The following is an 11894-nucleotide window of genomic DNA, read 5'->3' on the forward strand; positions in this document are numbered from 1 at the left end:
ACATAATTAGCAGACAATATTGCTTCCCCCCACAAGTTCTGTGGTAAGCCTGAACTTAGTAACATGGCATTCATCATTTCTTTTAGTGTTCTATTCTTCCTTTCAGCAATTCCATTTTGCTGTGGAAAATAAGGGAGCTGTAGTTTGGTAAATAATGTCATGTTGTGCACAAAATTCATTTAATGGTGCATCATATTCACCACCCCTATCACTTCTAATATAAATCAATGAATTTTAAAACAAATTCAAGAAAAAACCAAAATAATTATGACTACTCAAGTCAGAATTAATGTTTTGACAAAATCATATCGTCATAAATAATTTTGCCTAAGAATCAAACAATTCAAAAACCCATTTGATTGTATACATTCTTGTAACTCAATAACAAATAAATGTTGCTGTTATAAAAATATTTGTGATAGAAGAAAATTAAATTATCTCAACTAATGCAAGAGATACACCCCCATATTAATAAAATGGTTCATGGTTTGACAAATTCTACTACGCAAGTAAAATAATTATTAATGACATCTCATGTCACATAATTCAATAATCAACATAAAAGTTTTCTTAAATTACTTCCCAATTAAACGGACCGATATAATTACATACATCTTCATGTTTAAATTTCTCTGGTGTTCAAACACCCATTCAGAATTGATTAGAAATATTCAAATTAACATGCTTATGTCCAAAGTCGACATAACAATTTATCATTCCAAATCACTTGAAATCATTGTTAAGAAATAACTTGAGTTGATATCATACATGCATATCAACCGCATCAACTAAAAATAATGAATTAACAAAATAAATTAATCATGCACGATCCTATCACTTGCATCATGAAATAAAAGGATTCTCAACTCATAAATAAAATCCAACGCATTTAAACTTTAAACTTCAAAATGACAAAGCATACCTTCATTTAATAAGTTTGATTTGTACATAAATAAACAAATTAAATATGCATTTATGAATATATATATATATATATTTTCCGACTCAAGTGCAGAAACAATTCAAGACTATGAATCCACATTGTAATAAAAATAAAATTAGTTTGTAAAACTAATATTTTTACTCTAGAAACAAATTCTTCCATGTATACTCATGATGAACTATGATAAAGTTAAAAGAATTAACACCTTTTTCACAAAGGGTTCAAAAATAAGTGGTCCACCAAACGAAACCATAAGTTACTTACAATTTTAACAAATTGTGACCGAGTCACAAAGTTACATGATTGATTAACAAAATTAATTTTCTAGTTACTAAAACCAGAAAATAAATTACAATACAAAATAATTTTATTTTCCTTGTTACTAAAACTAGTAAAATAAAATACCGAAATAATATCTGATTACAAAAATCAGAAAACCAAACCACAACTTAATTTTCTAGTTACTTAAACCAGAAAATAAATTATAACACAAAATCATTTTATTTTTCTTGTTACTAAAACTAAAAAATACTGCAATTTTATTTTCCTTGTTACTGAAACTAGAAAATAAAATACCACAAAACTATCTGATTACAAAAATCAGAACAAACACAAAATAATTTTCTAGTTACCAAAACCAGAAAATAAATTAAAACACAAAATAATTTTATTTTCTTTGTTACTAAAACTTAGAAAATAATATAATTTTATTTTCCTTGTTACTAAAACTAGAAAAATAAAATATCACAAGAATTTTCTGTAATACCAAATAATATTCTGAATTGTTAATGACACCAATATCGTACTACTAGTTGTTGTCAAAGAAAAGAGACAGTATATTACTACTATCTGTCAAATAGCATAAATCACTATTTATTTTTCCAACCAGAATATTAATTTGAAAACACAGAAAATTAAATACAATGAAGATACCCAAAAAGGACTCTGTCTTAAGATTGTAGGACAATCTTCACTGTATTTAAAAAGATTAAATTCTGTTGTGTACAAAACAATAACAAGAATAAAAGAAATAGAGAAAATGAGAGAATTTGTTTGATTACAAAAATCAAACTCGAAATAAAAAAAATAAATAAATAAAACCACAGATTTTATTTTGTTACAAAAACAAAAATAAAATCTGATTAAATAAACATAATTAAAAACATAATAAAATTAAACAACTTACTTGGTTAATTTATTTGAATAACTTTTCTGATCAAGTCCAGTGTTTAACACTGTGTCCTTAAGACAGATTCGTCCTCTCCACGGTACTTTCAGAATTTGGACGTCAATCTCCCAAGATGAAATGATCTTACCACAAACAATAGCAGCACTACAAATTGTTTGCCTTACGAACACACTAAGTGTTTACACTCTTTCTTTCAGAAATAAAATGCAGCAAGATGAAGAATATAATTTGCAGAGAATGGAGTACGAAAATTGGAATTAAATCCAAATAGGAGGCTAGTCTATTTATAGATGTAAAGGTGACTCTTGGTTTTGAATTGAACAGGTATGAAACCTGTTAGATTCAAATTTAAACAGATTTGAATCTGTTTATTCAAACAGATAGAAACGGGAAGGGCTCTGTTTGGATGAGCAATAAATCCAAAACAGTTTAATTCTGTTTGAAAACGGGAAGGGCCCTGTTTGGATGAACAATAAATCCAAACCAGTTTAATTTGAATTCTGGATTTTATTTTAATAAAAAATAAAATTAAATTCAAATGTTTTTGGCTCAAAAAGATTAGAAGCACACACCAGCGCCCAAGCCCAGCCCGCCCGACCGGACGGACGGCGGCGGCGCGCGTGTGTGGTGATTTTTGGGTCCAATGGGTCTAGCCCATTTTGCCCATAACCTCTCCCTCTAAAACACTTGGGTACCCCTTGGGGCACACCCCAAGTATCTCACCCTAAGGCTTATAAACCCTTTCAAAACTTCCCACCAAATCAATGTGGGACAAGCCAATTTACCACCTTAAGGAATTTCCACCAAAACTCCATTTCCATGGAGCACACTTTGGCTTCAATTTCCCATTCACTCGATAATGGTTTTAAGCAACCAAATATACCACGTGAATCACAACGCGGCATAGAACGCGTTACCACTTTGACCCGAGTAAATCGACACTCGGGGCCCACCTAAAAAATAGACCGAACTTAGGAAAAAATTCTGGTTTTATCCAGAATTTTATAACCATTTCCAACAGCTACATCCATCTGTGTGGTAAGCTACAATCACATCAAAAAAGACAAAAAAAAAAAAAAACACAAAAACTCTCAAACCTAAAGGAGGCGGTGACGTGGTAGCGACGCTGAAATGAGGGAGGAGAGAAGAGGTGAAAGGTGGCAGATCATGTTGATGGTGGCCAAACAAGAGGTGGTGGCATGGTGGCGATGCTAGAATGAAGCGGATGATGAGAGGAGAGGTAGAAAGTGACAGATCATGTTGATTGTGGCCAAACAAGAGATGGTGACGTGGTGACGACGCCAGAATTAGGCGAATGAGGAGAGAAGCAGATCATTTGAAGACCACGACTAGAGTTAAGACGAAGGGAAGAAAACACCTCACAAAATAAGAGAGAAGGGTAGAAAGGCAAAGCTTCCAAGTTATTTGATCAGAAAAGAAAGGAAATGAAAGAGAAAAAAATAGCAGAAGGAGGAAAAAAGAGGCCAGAGGCCCCCGAAACCCCCCTTTCCCACCCTGGCTACCGCATACAAATGAAACCCTGAGGAAAGAAAAGTTTAGAGAGAGAGGCTCTTAAAGTTAAGAGAGAGAGAGAGAGAAAGATAGAGATTTTCTAATTTGGTTCTCATTTGTCTAACGAATTTTGAGTTTGAAAAACAACTGTTGGGAACGAATTTTGAGTTTGAATTCTAGATTTTGGGTGTTAAGATTTTCAATAATATTACAAATTCACACTTAATTATTCAGAAATTACTCAGAATTATCTTATGTTTATATTTATTTTACACATAGACCCCACAATACACAAATTCAATTTCTACCACACATTTCCATTGGGGATAAATTTATGATGGTTAAGATGGATTCTTAGGGGGTGTTAGATAACAATATTCAGTACTTAAAACTGAATTGATTAAGTGATAATTAATTAAGTCTGTTTAATAACTATAATTGATATCATTTAATTTAAATACCTTTTAAAATGTAAGCTAAAATTTAAGAAATTTTAAGTCATATAAAACTTACTTAATTATGATTGAATTTATAAATACTAAACATAAGTATCTATATATACGCTATTATAAACTCATTACCACCACCACCACCACCACCACCACCGCTACCATCATGCCACCACCACTATTTCCACCACCACCATCACTACCGCTATCACCACTACTACCACCACGCCACCGCCACCATTACCACCACTACTACAACTACCACTACCATCATGTCACCGCCACTATTATTACCACCATCACCACCACTGCTACCATTGCTACCACCATGCTCCCACCATTGCTACTATTACCATCACTTTCATCATCATTGTCATTATTGCCATAAATACCACCATCATTTACTACCACCACCATGGCTGCCACCACTACCACAACCACACAACTACCACCACAATGTCACTATCGCCACTACCACCACCATCACAATATAAAATTAAAATATATAATTTGAAAATAATAAATTTTAAATTTGATTTTATGTATATCAAACAACTTATTTTTAATTCAGCACTTAAATTTTATCAAACAGATTTTCAACTTAAAAAATTCAATACTTAATTTTCAATTTTCAATTTTCAGTTTTATTAAATAGGACCTTAGACTTATTCTAAAATTTTAATATAATATTTTTATGATATATGGCTATAAAACTTGTCACTTTTGCGTTCAAATTTTGATGACAGTTGACTTTTTTGAAAGTAAATTAAAAAAAAAATGTAAATATTAAGGCTCAAAGTTAAAAATAAAAATAAAAAAATGGTCTTATTTGGTTTGTCTTTTAAGAGACAATTTTTGAGAAAAAATTTTAAAAATTTGTTTGGTTGAAATTTTTTTAAAAAAAATTCAAAATCACTTTTCTCTTTATTACACATCAATCAATCAATTTTTTTTTCTCTTTTCTCTCATTCTCTCACATCTTACATATCAATCAATCACATTTTTTCTCTCGTACCCATCTATTCAACCAAAAAATAAAAATAAAAAAAGGCTCTATTTGGTTTAGTTTTAGAATCATTATTTGATTGTGGAGTTATAATTTAAGTGTGGAATTGTGAGTTGAGTTAAATTTTGAAAAAAGTTTTGAATTGTATTTTGAGTTTTATTTTGAAATTTTTTAGATTTATTTTTTTTAAATATTTAAAAATGTTTAAGAAAAAATTATTTTTTATTTTTTAATATTTTAAACTCAAAACACAACTCTACACTCAAATTATAACTAAACACATAATTCAAAACTCAATTCAAAAATTATTTTCAAAACTCATAACTAAACACATAGCTTAAAACTCAATTTAAAAACTCTTTTCAAAAATCATAACCAAACTCTTTTCAAATTGTTTTTAAAATTCAATTAAAAAATTTTCAATTTTTTTTTTGTTCTTCAAAAATAATTATTTTATATAGTTTTATTTTTTGAAAAATAACTTTTGTTATTTTTTTAAGTATTGACCAAATAATTTATTATAATTTATATATGGTGATCCAAATTTTTTTAAATTTTAAAAAATTAAAAAACTGAAATATTTATAAAATAAAATAAAATATTTAAAATAAAAAATATATATTTAAAGTAAAAAATATTTTTTTTCAAATATTTTTAAAAAATACAACGCACAATTGTATGAAATACAGTATACATTAAAAAAGTATATCTCAAAACTCTTTGCAAAACTACCCAAACAAATTTTCTCTTTTTAAAATTCAACTAAAAACACAATTACACACTCAAATCATGATTATTCAAAAAAAAAATTTAAAAAAATACTTTTTTGTTTTTTTTATTATTTTAAAATAGAGTTTTGAAAAGAATTTAGTTATAAATTTTGAATAAGTTTTGAATTGAGTTTTGAGATGTATGATTAGTTATGAGTTTTAAAAATAGTTTTAAATTTAGTTTGAGTTGTGTGTTTGGTTGCAAGTTTTAAAAAAAGTTTCGCAATTTTTTTATTAGAATTACAATACCAAAACTCAACCAAACGGTTTCTAAACCATCCAAAACTCCAAAATTATTTTCAAAATATACAATTAAATAAATTTTTAAAATTTATAAACTCTTTTTAGAAAATTATTTCTCAAAATTATTTTACGCATACAAACTAAACATGGCCAATAACAACGAAAGTTAAAAATTATAAAATTTAAGGAGGACAAAGTATAAATACTAAAAATATTAATATTTTCCAAAACGAAAATAGCAAAAAGGAAATACAATGAAACAACTAAACCCAACAGACAGCAAACCCAAACCCAATGCAACAAGCAAATATTGACACAGCTTTGCGCAACCGTTTGGGCTCTACCTCTACCCGATTGATGAACATACAACATTAGCATAGCCTGCCAAACTAGGCCCAATGCAGTAGCCCAGTCGATTCTTTGAACTCGATACAATTCCAGTTATTAAGTTCCGGGAAAATTATGCATAGGTCCTGTTTAAAATATGTATACACTATTTAATTTAACAATTTTTTGAGTAGACTCAAAAGTTTTACTTTTCCTCTCTCTCTCTCTACTTTTTGCCTCATTCTTTATGTTTTCCTCTCTCTTTTTTTTTCTACGTTTTCCTCTTCTTTTCTTTGTTATGGACGACGATCGGTGATCACACCTTTCTTATTCTCTTTCTCTTTTTCTTTCTAATATATAGCCATTGGTGACCAACGACCACAATTAATTGGAATTCACAGGCAACTACTAACCATCGACATTAACTCGTGACTTCATCCTCATCGACGGCGAAGAAGATTAGTAGATCTACTCAAATCTGATGAGTAGATCTACATGAGATCCGACTAGATCTAAACCAAAAATAATTGCCGAAGTACAATATTCTTTCTATATCTATTCTTTCCTTCGATTTCTCAATTTTTCTACCTTTTCTCTGTTACACAAGTCTATTTTTCTGTTTTAATGGAGAAAATTTTCAAATTCTGAATAAGTTGTTTTCGAGTATTAGTTACAAGCGGTGAAAACTGTAAAATTTTGCAGTTTCAATTTTTTTTGGTGCTAGAATGAATCATAGTTTAAAACTGTAAAATTTTACAGTTTCATAACATTCTTTAGAATTATAAAATTTTGCAGTTTCATAACACGTTTTTCAGTTTGATTAATAAGGATAAATACTCAATAGATTTTTGCTCTGAAACTGTAACATTTTACAGTTTCAAAACTTGTTTTTCAGTTTGATCAATGTTGAAGATTATTTGCTTAAACTCTACAAAAATTGAAAAATAACATATGTTTTTCCCATTGTTACTGTTTTTCGTCGTTACATTTTTGTTCTTTTAGTTTATCAATATTTAACACATGTTGCTATTTTTTTCGCTCTAATTTTTCTATTTATTCTTTTTTTTGCAATATTCTGGACATTCCGGTGAGTCTCCAATGATGTTCTTAACGTCTAGTGAAAGTTCTGGACATTTCGGTGACTTCCATTGGTGTTCATAACAGTCCGGTGAACTTTCGGCGACTTCCTGGCGATACTTCGGCGACTTTCTAGCGATACTCCGGCGGCTTGCCAGTGATGTTGAACATTTCGGCGACTTGACCGTCTGACGGAAGTCCGACGGTAGTGAGATGTAACAGCATCTATAAATTTTTTTTTTAAAAAAATATGATTTTTTGGTAATAATTAAAAATATATAAGACTAATTGGTACAAGTATTTTGTTTTGGGATTAGATGGGTTTTGAACTTTGTATATAAGACTTATTGGTAAGTTCCCCTTGAGTTTCTTTGTTCCAGTCTTTCTTGAAAGTTTTTATTTTATTTTATCTTATTCATATGATATTATAATAAAATTTAATGACTGAATTACAGTCATACATAACATATAATTAATTTAAAGAAATTTTTAAAGTGAGAAAAAAATCTTAATAAATATACAAAGAACAAGACTCATACGTAGGTAAGGAGATTCGAATCTCATTGTGATTGAAATTTGACTTTGACATTTCTGTAATTGTTGTTGCAATCGGGATCTAGTGGGAAGGGTTACAAGGAGTTGTGGTGGTGGAGGGGCTACAAGGGAGGGTAGAGAGGGACTGGTGGTGGTGTTAATGGGTGGGAAAGGGCTAAGGAGTGATGGGATAGGTTGGGAAAGGGTTGGAGGTGGCACCATAGGGTTGGGAGGCACAGCTAAATATGGTGGTGGCAGGTTGTGGGTGATGGCCAAAGTGAGAAGGAATTACGTTTAGAATTTGAGAGGTTAGGAATAAGCGTAAAATTAGAATCTCATAATAGTGTAGAATTGTATTTAAAATAATATGAATATTGGGAGTCAAAGAAGAATTTGGAGATGTTATTAGCATCATCCATATAATATACTAGGGTGTGAGCCCACAAGTGTGTTTAAAATATAAATTTCAATTTTGAATTGTAAACATATTTTCTATGTTATTTAAGTGGTGAAAGTTTTCTTTATTTCGTCAATCAATCAATGGTCATAGGTTCAATCTTGCGCCCCTCTTATAATTACTATTTTTTTTTCTTTTGATTAGACAAATTGACACATGGTAAAAAAGGGAGAAAGAGATTCATGAAAACTAAGCGAGTGGTTCACTTTTAAATAATAGATGATAGATAGTGTAGATAAGTAAAATAGAGTTTGTTTTCTTATGAAGCCCTAAAAATATGTCATATGTCACCTTTAGTCTTTTAGAATTTTGCCAAGTCTCATTCCTATAATTAAAGAGATGGCATTTTATCTTTTAAGCTTTTCCTCTTCCTTTTGTATTTTTGTTTTGTCATCTATTTCTTTTCTTTTTATTCCTTTTATATTTTTTTATTTTATTTTCTCTATAAATATGTTCGTATATATGTTTTGAATTATTCCACCATATATATTTAGAGCAGCTCCAATGGCTTGCCATTGGAGCTATTATTGTCGTAATTTGGCAGTTCCACCAATGCAGTGTGCTCCAATGGCACTTTATAATAGCTGCTATATTTGCCAAAACTTATGTCAAATTTGACACAAGTTTTGGTAGCTGCTATTTGTCCCAAATCATCAAGAAAGTATTCATGTCATGTACTATTTATGGTTTTCAAGGTTTAATCGTATATGTTTTTGTTTCTAGTTGCAGGGATGGAGGATAACCAAATGTTGTTGTGTTCATACGGTGATAGTAATGTTGCCGTCATGGTTGACACGGCGTTCACGTATACCAGACTGGTTAATCATCTTTGTGAACGATTCGAGGATGTGTCTCCGGGTTCGGTATCTATGTTCTTCAGGATCGCCCAGGTACAATAAATTCAAAATGGAGAACGATTTGGACTTCCAAAACATGATGTGCCTTGCACGGTCTTTCTGGGTGAACTATGTTGATGTCGTTGTAGAGTCGCGTACGGAGCCATTAGGGGAAAGACGTCAACAGGACATCAGTGAGAACGCCCACATCAGAAGTATATGTCGGGGGTTGAGCGACGTGACAGAAGATGTTTATGGAGATGCTGACTTGTTACCGAATTTTTTCATGCACCCATGGAAGGTGTTGTTGTCGGAGTCATGGGCTTTTGGCATTAACAATGTGGGGTAGTGTTTCGAAGGGGGGAAGCAGAATTGCAAATATGCTGTTGAGTGTGGGTTCTAATTTAAGTTCAAGAAGAATGACTCTGTTAGAATTACGGCTGTGTGCGCTTTTAATGAGTTAAGGGGTTGTCCGTGGTCTGTCCATGCTAGGGTGATGAACGTGAATGGATTTTTTCACTTGAAAAAATGGAACAGCGAGCACATATGCGGTGTTGCTGTGCGGACTGCAAGTAACCGAGGATGGGTTCTGAACTAGTTGTTGATGTCATGGCAGAACGTGTACGTGATAAGCCGCTGACTCGTCCAACAGATGTCAAGTATCATTTCCAGAAAGATTATGCAGTTAGTTATCGCGTAGCTTGGTTGGGGGTTGAGAAAGCCAGAGGTGACATTTTCGGTGATCATTCCACTTCGTTTGACCAATTGCGGTGGTATAGCAATGCTATTATGGAATATAATCCGGGAAGCTATATAAATCTGGAGTTTGATACGAGCAACACACGTCGGTTCAATAGGCTTTTCATATCATTCAAAGCATGTATTGATGGGTTCAATCATTGCTGGCCACTACTATTTTTGGATGGTACTTTCCTGAAAAGGAGATTCAAGGGCAACTTGCTCGCTGCTACCACCAAAGATGGGAACAAAGGTTATGCGTTGTTACCATTTTTAACTAGCATGCTATAATGCATCCATTTTTTTGAGACGTAGGGGCTACTACGGGGTGTCTTGAATGTGTGTGAGTTGTGTGTGTTGTCAATGTATGTCAAACCAAAACAGCAGGGCTCCTTATTTATTTTTGAGACTACGAGTTATATGTGTTGGTAACGTATGACAAATCAACACAACGGGGGTATCACACAATTTTTTAAACTTTTGTAATTATGTCTTGCAGGGTTATTTCCAGTGGCTTTCGCAATTATTGATTCAGAAAATGCATCAAACTGGGAATGGTTCTTACAAAATCTTGCAAACATAGTTGATAGGTCCCATTCGTTAATGCTTATTTCAGATTGTCATGTCGGCCTGTTATATTCCCAACACCACACCACGCATTTTGTATGCAACATTTACAAAGAAATTTGAGAGACAGAATGAAGTATGTCAACTACCCATACCGTATGGGGCTAGTTAGTAAATTTCGCCAATGCCCATACGCACCAACGGTGGCTGACTTCAACCAAAAATTAGAACAATTTACACATTTTGGCCTCCATTTTGCGATAAATTTCCTAAAGGATTTGGACCTACGCCACTGGGCCAATGCATGTTTCAGGTAATAATTGATCGCTTTTCGAATATTTTCATTGGTCCACATTAGTGTTTACACGTTGCAAATTCAACTAGTTCATGTAACTAACATTTCCACACAACTACATAAGGACAATCGGTACGCAGAGATGTCATCCAACGTAGTTGAATTGTTCAACAATTGGATAAAGAAAACACGACATTTACCGATCACCAGGTTGGTTGACCCGATCAGAATACAGATAATGAATCAAATGGCCAATCGTCGAGGGGCATCCGACACATACGTTGGAAAAATATGTCCAAAAATGGAGTCCAAATTGGATGAGGCATACAAGAAGGGTAGATCGTGGACAGTCAGTCAATCAAACAATGATGTGTACGAAGTCCACTCGCACCCATCCGTGTTGGTAGATATTGAGAAGCGTACATGTTCGTGTTTTCAATGGCAGATAAATGGGTTGCCTTGTGAACACGCAATGGTTGCCATCCAAAACAGCGGCACAAATTTGAATGTTTTAGTAGATCCATATTTCCATGTTGTCAACTTCTGGGCGTCATATTCTCACACAATATATCTAATCCTGACGGTTGAGAAACAAAAAATCAGCCCAGATAAATATGTCATACTCCTTCCCGCTGTTCAGCGACCACCCGGGTGGCCAAAGAAGAAGAGAATGCCGTCTTAAGAGGAGGATGTTCAACAAATCCGATGTGGGAGATACGGCCGGATGGGGAATCATAACAGGACAACGAGCAAGGAACCAATTTAGCGTCACTTTATAACATGAAGTTGTCGATTACTTATGTTTAGTTTCGTATTTCTTACATTTCACATAACAAAACATTTGGGGTTTTATATAGCTTTACCCACATTTGCTTAGCTCGCTTTATAATAATTATGGGGACTCCTTTCAGGTTTGGTCCATATTCACCCTATAATCAGGTACCAAATAAA

At 32.5% G+C, this 11894-nt stretch overlaps 1 protein-coding gene across 1 annotated transcript; it reads left to right on the top strand.

Annotated features, from left to right (window-relative positions):
• The first annotated feature begins 9925 nt into the window (after positions 1-9925).
• LOC145814462 (uncharacterized) lies at positions 9926-11625 on the top strand. The gene is made up of 3 exons (XM_082911299.1): positions 9926-10334; positions 10581-10638; positions 11007-11625. Exons 1-3 carry the CDS (start codon positions 9926-9928, stop codon positions 11623-11625), a joined length of 1086 nt encoding a protein of 361 aa, XP_082767425.1.
• Positions 11626-11894: the final 269 nt, after the last annotated feature.

This window comes from Camellia sinensis, chromosome 2 (genome assembly GCF_055761805.1).
Source record: "Camellia sinensis isolate YWXY chromosome 2, ASM5576180v1, whole genome shotgun sequence".
Classification (NCBI taxonomy): domain Eukaryota; kingdom Viridiplantae; phylum Streptophyta; class Magnoliopsida; order Ericales; family Theaceae; genus Camellia; species Camellia sinensis.

What these genes read in the sequence shown, in the direction of transcription:
- LOC145814462 (XM_082911299.1), top strand. Translation starts at nt 9,926, where the DNA reads ATGGGTTCTGAACTAGTTGTTGATGTCATGGCAGAACGTGTACGTGAT. An exon ending in CACCAAAGATGGGAACAAAG is followed by an intron (nt 10,335 to 10,580) that starts GTTATGCGTTGT and finishes TATGTCTTGCAG; the next exon opens with GGTTATTTCCAGTGGCTTTC. An exon ending in AATGCATCAAACTGGGAATG is followed by an intron (nt 10,639 to 11,006) that starts GTTCTTACAAAA and finishes GGTCCACATTAG; the next exon opens with TGTTTACACGTTGCAAATTC.